At 42.2% G+C, this 7,251-nt stretch overlaps 1 protein-coding gene across 5 annotated transcripts in view; it reads left to right on the top strand.

The window, feature by feature from the left end:
• Positions 1 to 2,960: 2,960 nt before the first annotated feature.
• Positions 2,961 to 7,251, top strand: part of TPD52 (tumor protein D52) — a 44,821-nt gene continuing 40,530 nt past the window's right edge. For all 5 annotated transcript variants that reach the window (XM_006168923.3, XM_006168922.3, XM_006168921.3 and 2 more), the window contains exon 1: positions 2,961 to 3,099. In XM_006168923.3, coding sequence (XP_006168985.1) covers positions 2,961 to 3,099 — 139 coding nt within the window. The remainder of the gene's footprint in view (positions 3,100 to 7,251) is intronic.

Here is a 7,251-nt window from a genome sequence, read left to right as displayed (position 1 = left end):
TTCAAGTTTTGTTTATCTGAGAATATTCTTGTCTTTTCTTCCCATATGAAGGATAATCTTACCAGGTACAGTATTCTTGGTTGAAATTGCTTTTCCCTTAACACTTGGAATATATTTTCCCATTCTTTCCTTGCTCACATTGTTTGCAATGAGAGGTTTGCTGTTAGCCTGATAGGATTTCCTTTGTAGGTAACTTGCCCTTTTTCTCTTGCCAATCTTAGTATTTTGTCCTTATCTGTGGTTTCTTTTTTTTTTTTAAGAGGTTTTTGCTATAGGGTGCATGTGCTTGCCAGAAAGGCAGAGAGAGAGAGAGAGAAAGCGAGGAATCACCCCCCTGGGGGGATGGCACACCACAATCTCTACTCCTCCATTCTCCTCTCAGGATCTTGGGCACGCACACACACACACGCGGCGTGAGTTTAAGCTACCGGGCCCAGGACTCGAACTGCGGTCAATTACGTGGGAGTCCAGCAACATAGCCATTACATTAACTGCTGGTCCCATCTAGTATGCTTTGAATACTTTCAAGGGAGATTTTGACTTCCTGTATTATAGCCTTCATCTCTAACAGGTCCATTTGATCCTTTTATAAAGTATGTAATTCCTCTTTTAGATCTTGCAAGAATTTCCTCACCTCCTGGAACTCGTCAGCTCCTTTCTCTTGCCTTTTCTGCAGTTCATTATTTCTCTTCTCTTCTACCTCTGTTAGCTTTGCCATTATGAATATTCTAAATTCTTTATCAGACATTTCCATGATTTCCATTGAACTGTCTGTGAATGAAGAGGAGTTATTCTTTTCCCTTGGAGGAGAGGTATTTTTTTTTGCTTTCCTGTATTTCTTGTGGCCCTGTGGTGATTTCTAGTCATCTGATGGGTGATGTTTTTTTCCCTAATTCTTGAAGTTCAATCTAAGCGTTCAGGAGCGTGCAGAAAATGATCTGAAATCTCTTTGCCATTCCATTTTTATCCCTTTGTGGATCAGATTCAGTGGATATTGAGGAATATGTTAACCCTAATAGTATTTGGATGTTTGGCTATGGTTCTCTTAGGTCCATCTAGAAACACAGTGAATGGAAATTGAGGAGAGAGTGATGAGATAAAAGAAAAAGAAAAGGAAAGAGAAGAAAAAAACAGAAAAAGAAAAATATTTAAAAAACAACAAAAAAATTTTTTTTAAAAAGTAAAATAATTTTTTTTAAAGTAAAAAATCGTGCAGTGCTTGTTTTCTTGGTTGAATCACTAGTTCTCAGGAGCCATGGAGGAGTCTTCTTCTGAAGGCCTGTGCCTTGCCTTTCCTTGATGAGTGGGGGAAAGGGGATTATTAGCGAGATAAAGGTGGGGCTAAAAGCAAAGAATACTTTACCTTAAAAATTTTTTTGAAGGAAAAATTACCAAAAAAAGAGAAGACAGGGACAGAGGCAGAGAGAGACAGAGACAGAGAGTAGGCTAGAGGGGCTTCCAACCACTCAAGTTTGTGGGCTGGAGGCTGAATTATCAGTAGAAAGTCTTCATTTCTCTTTTTTCCCTGAAATCACTAGTTCTCAGGAGCCATGGAGGAGTCTTCTTCTGAAGTCCTGCCCCTTGCCTCTCTCAAAGTTTTATTGTTAAATTTGAAAAAACTTAGATAAGATAAAGATTTGCAATAAATAGAATACATAAGATTAACTAGAAATTAATCATCAATTGAGATGAACAGAGACTCTCTTGGCGTGTATATATTTGTACAGTACTAGATCCTGATTTTTAAAAAATTAATACTAAAATACATTAAGTTTCAATTTTGTTTTCAATTCAAGTAGAGTATATTGCATTCTCTTTTTATCACGTAGGTTTTTAACAGGTAGGTTTGAATAGGTAGAGCACTTTCTTCGCTGTTTGTGATATGCCTTGACAGCTCATTGGCCACCTAAGGGGGGCCAGCAGGTTGCCTTTATTTTTTTTTTACCTCCTTAATATTAGAACCAGCAGGAGCCCCAAGTGCTATCCTTTGAGCAAAGGCCACAGTTAGCATAGCAAGGTTCTGCAAAGAGACTTGGGTCAAAGAAAATCAGTTTGGTGACTTAGAATTTTACCAGTGCCCTGTGACCCATTGACTCCACAGAGTGGGCTGTCCAAAGGGAAATGTGTATTCTCTGCACGTTTGCACACAGGTTTATTTATTGAGGGCAAAGAAGGTGCAAGAATCCTGGGAGCTTTACCTTCAAGGCTGATTCTTTTCTTTTCAGTGCAAGGAACTGAAACCCCATCTTTCCAAAAAGAAAAAGAAAAAAGTAAGACTAAATTTTTGTGACTCAAGCCAGACTACACTTTAGATAAAATAATAATGGAAGTGTATCTTTATTTTTATACCAAGTTATGCTTAGAAAGCTGATTGCTAAATGAGGAAGCTTGACTTTCAAAATTCTACTGTAATCCAGAGTGGGAAAAAGTGTCTTACCCAGATGGCAGTTTGCAGGAGATTACTGATTGGTAATCCTTCCTTGTCCTAGAAGATTAAGGTCTGCTCTGGTGTAGTTGCGGTCAGCTGACAGGCTTTGAAAAAAAAAAAAGAGGGAGAGAAATTGTAATTTCTTGTTAATTGTGCCAGTGCCTGATGTTTGGGTGAACTGTTTGTTCATCTGAGCGCTATTGCAGAACCCGGCCCTCCTTTGTTTACCAAAGCCAGCTCCACTCCCTGCCCAGGGTGTTCATTGTTGACTGAAATTAACAACAGGTGGTGAACACAGCCCCTCCTAAGGTTGCTCGGGATAAGCCATTTATTATATAGATCTGCATGTCATGAGGGCGTGAAGGCTCCTAGAAGTAAATGCTGCACCTGGGCCCGGAAGCCAGGTCCTTGAATCCTGGGGTTGACCTCTTCAATGAGGTTGCACTGTGCAAAGGGAATACAACCAAGGCGGCTCCCCACTGAAGAAGCCTGTCGGGCAGTTGGAAAGCCATGTGTTCTGCGTCTGTCTGGAATGGACTGCAGTGAGATGGATTTGTATGAGGACTACCAGTCCCCCTTTGATTTTGATACAGGTGTGAACAAAAGCTATCTCTACCTGTCTCCTAGTGGAAATCCATCTCCACCCGGATCACCTTCTCTTCAGAAATTTGGTAACTATGAATTTTGTAGAGTTTGCTGTAATCAAACTGAGATGTAGTTGGGGTTTCCTTGGCTTTTAAGTGGTTAGTGTGAAAGGTGATGCTGTCTGGTAGCTAGCGTGCAAGCTGTTCTAGAGGCAACGTAGAGAGAGAAAGAGAGAGGATGGCTCCATGAATATTGGGGAAGTGTATATGTATACTGGGATTTTAAGGTTTATCTTTGTGTTCATTAGAGTTCTGATTACTTTGAGGTCTTGGAACTGATAAATAACAGGAGGAGGAATCTGAGGGCCTTGGTTTCTGGTGGTCTGTGTAATTTATGAAGACCCTCCTGATGTTTGTCTTTGGTAAAACGAGACCTCAATTTCTGCGCTGCTTAATTCAAGTTCCTGAGAAGACATGTGAAGAATTTTGCTGTGTAACACTGGGAGCAGCTTACAGACATCCTTAGGGAAGAGTTTTTTTTTTTTTTTAAAGAGAAACTTAAACTCACTGTACCTTTGGAAGTCATGACTCTTTCTTACCTGCCAGTGTGAGATTGTCCTGCCGGCCAGGGGCCACGCTGTCGGAGAGAATTAGTTACTCAGCACCCATGCCCAAAGCTGGGGCAGTCTTAACCAGTCTCCAGGTCAATTCCCTCACTTCACAGCCAAGGCCTGATGGGACAGGGTTGAATTAGCTTCACGGTAACGGCCGGAGGAGTCACTTAGTTTTCCCAGAAGTTAATTTTTTACCTCATTAATAAAGAATAGGTCACGTTTTAGCCCTTGAAAGCTTAGCAAATGGGGAAATTAGAAAAAAAAAATGATGAAGGATACAGCATGAATCCTAGTTGTAAGTACATGAGGTCTTCAAAAAGCTCATGGAAAATGTAAACTATGAAAAACTGCATGGTTTTCAAACATTTTTGCGTCAAAATAAGCTCGTACTTAATCCCATTTCTCCACAAATTTTTCGAGGCCCCCCTCATATTTTGAGTTTGTGAATTTGGTGAAAACAAGGTGCATGCTGAAGCAATATTTTCCTGATTCTTAGTTGTCATTGGTAGCCTCTGTTGAAGATACAGTTTGCATTTCCTGGAAGGAGAGAGGCTGCAGCTGGTCTCTAGAGGTTGGTGGCTGATAGGCCAGATGTCTCTGGTGAAGTTGGGTTACCTGGAGGCTTTACTGCCCTTCCCTTGGCTACGTGGCCCACCCTGGACCCACAAAGGACACTGGGCCTCCCCTTGCCTAGCCCCTGAGAGGATGGCGGGGTGATATCATCCATTCTGATGTCTAGATCTTAATATACGAGAGTCACACACACCACGGGGAAGTTAGAGCTCAGGTACTGAGAAAAGCCAGTTAGAGCTCAGTAACAGCAACGCCTAAGTGACAGGGGGCCATAAAAACCTCCTAGAAGTCAGGGCTGCAGCTGCCTAAATGCAGATAACCTTGCTGATCAGTGTGGGAGGACCCGAGATTCCCGGGAAGTTTGTGCTGCTTGTTGCTTTTGGTTCTTGTTTACTCTTCTTGTCTCCCAGGGACAGTCATGATCGCCTTTGGATGTTTTCTGTCCAAGCCAAAGTAGTGGTAGGGTTAGCTATCCCTGTAGGTAAATTTTGGGAAATTGGCTGCACAATTCCTGGTAGCTGTCTGAAGGAGCCTGTGTGCTTACGTTAAGAGACATTGTACAATAGCAAGTGAACAACTACTTAAACAGACTTATATCCGGAAGTGCCCAGGCCTAAGAGTTTGCATGAGTTGAAACTACCCCCTTGAGCAGTCATCTGGTAAGAACAGGTGATTCTAAAGTAGCTAAGTAGGAGCGGTGACCTAGCGCAGTGATTCCCAGTCTGTGCTTGGAACCCTTCAGGGCGTACAAGTTTGCACACCTGTTTCACCGTCCAGTATGGCACACAGCTGGAGCGAGCAGCGCTCTTCTTGTGTTGGTATTCTTTGTATTTCTGTGTGGGAGCTCTTAGGGCCTGCACATTCTGAATCCAATTAAACATTCTGGTGGACTTGGCTACTAAGCATTTTTGTAGTTAGCTGACAAGCAGTGCAGAGAAAAAGGAAGGATGTGGGCCCGCAGGTGGTGTGGTGGTTAAGGGGCATGGCCATCCACCCTGGGGGTAACTTCTCTTCTTCCCCTCTCACGGTCTCTCTCTGGGTGAGCAAACATGCCCTTTGGCAGAAACTTTAAAAAAGAAAAAAGAAAAAAAGACTGATGAACAGAGGCACCCTACTCAGAAAGGCTGGGGACACTCATTTGAAGAGAAGGTATTCTTTGATATTTATCTAAAATGCCATTCTGGGGGAAAGGAGAAAGTAGTAAGTTTTAATCTACGAACAGATTATTCCCAGGAAGCAGTGAGAGTGGAAGTTAGGATGAGGGCCAGTGGCAGGAACAAAAGGATGTTTTCTATAAGGAACTTTTAAACTCTTGGCACTGCATTCAGAAATGCCTTTGACGTCTCCACCTGCAGTCCTTATACATGCAAATAGCTATCGAGAACCAAAGCAGTTTTATGAAACAGAACTCACCCTTACTGTGTGTGACTTTTGTACTACTCTGTTTCATTTCTTTTTAAAACGCTCCTTTGATACTGTAATGGGTTTTACAACTCATGCTTTGTAAACACTGATCTATAAGAAACTTTGGAATTTGGAATATAAATGCCATTTGGAAATACTAGATTTTCTCTTTTCACTGGTGTTTCTCCAAGCACCTGGAATCATGCTTTGACGTTTATGGCTAGATAAATATTTGTTGAATGAGTGAATGAAACTGGCGAGGACTAGTACACGCTCTGCTCGTTTTACGGATGTGGGCATCGAGGCTGGAAAAGATGTGGGACAGTCCCAGATCATGAAGTGTGGTTAGGCTGTGCCGGAATTAGCGCTCGCTCTTGATGCCCAGATAGTGGTTGGTTTTTCTGTTTTCTTAGACCACAACATCTCACCCTCTCTGCTAATGGAAATTTGAAAGCAGGTGAAGGGGCCAGCAGATGGTGAAATGGTTATGTTGCTGGACTCCCACGTGGGTGACTGTGGTTTCAGTCCTAGACCCAGTGGCTCAAACTCATGCTGGGCATGTGTGCGTGTGTGCCCAAAATCCCGAGAGGGGTGATTTCTCATTTTCTCTCTCTCTCTCTCTCTCTGCATCTCTCTGTCTTTCTGGTGAACCATACATATCCTATAGCAAAATTCTCGTCCCAAAAAGGTTAAGCAAGCAAGCAAGCAAGCAGGTTAATCCTTTACGGCATAATTTCTTCTGTGAAGGTTTTGCTGTGGGTGTAGTCCTTGATTCTCTGTGTGCCCCGTGGATCTGACCATCGCAGCTGGCGTTCTTGTGTTTTGTCTCCCAGTGTATGAACATCTATAAGGATAAATTCCCACGTGTTGTTTACACAGATTCTTTTCCCCTTGAGAATGTTATTTTGTTCAGGAAGATGCAGCCCTAGCCTACCTGTAACACCCTTGGTTTATTTCTAGTGACTTGAGGAAATATAAATGATAAAAAAAAATCTGACATTTTAGTTTAATGCTGTCATATTTGAAACTCTAAAAAGGCTGAAAAATATAGATGAAAACTTCTTGGCTCATAGTCTTGTCATTCTGCTTTATCGTTTTTTATTTTAATTCTGTCATTTCCCACTTCTTTTTAGGAAAGTGGTTATCACTTAAAAGTTTTGCATGATCACAGAGGCCTCACATAGCCCACATACCTGTGGCTTATAAAAGTCCAGACAGAATTGGAGAAAAATAGAACTTCCTCATTCTGAGAGAGAAACTTTAAGGATGGAACAGATTTTTCTCTCTGCCAATCCTTAAATTTCTTCATAGCTGACCTCCTCCCTCTTTTGCAGAGTGTCTCAGTTACTAGTTTTAAGCTTGATTTTTGTGGGGTGAAACGGGGAGAGGAGATGGCTCTCAAGTAATCCAGGATCCCCTTTCCCCATTTTAAAGACGAAAGAGTCAGTTCAGGAATATCTAGAAGGCACAAATAAAGCTTCTGAAAATACTGTGTTCTACCTTTTCTTCCTTCTGCACTCTTTCAGTACAGTTGCATTTTGGGAGGTGACCTTTCTTCCCAGTGGGCTGGGAAACTGACCCAGTACTGGGCCCCCTTAGAGCCGAGTGCCCGGGACACTGGCCTGACCTCGTTCTCATGCCCTCTTTA

The sequence above is a fragment of the Tupaia chinensis genome, unplaced genomic scaffold, assembly GCF_000334495.1.
Source record: "Tupaia chinensis unplaced genomic scaffold, TupChi_1.0 Scaffold146445_1, whole genome shotgun sequence".
Taxonomy (NCBI): Eukaryota; Metazoa; Chordata; class Mammalia; order Scandentia; family Tupaiidae; genus Tupaia; species Tupaia belangeri.
This window is presented reverse-complemented; position numbering and strand designations above follow the sequence as displayed.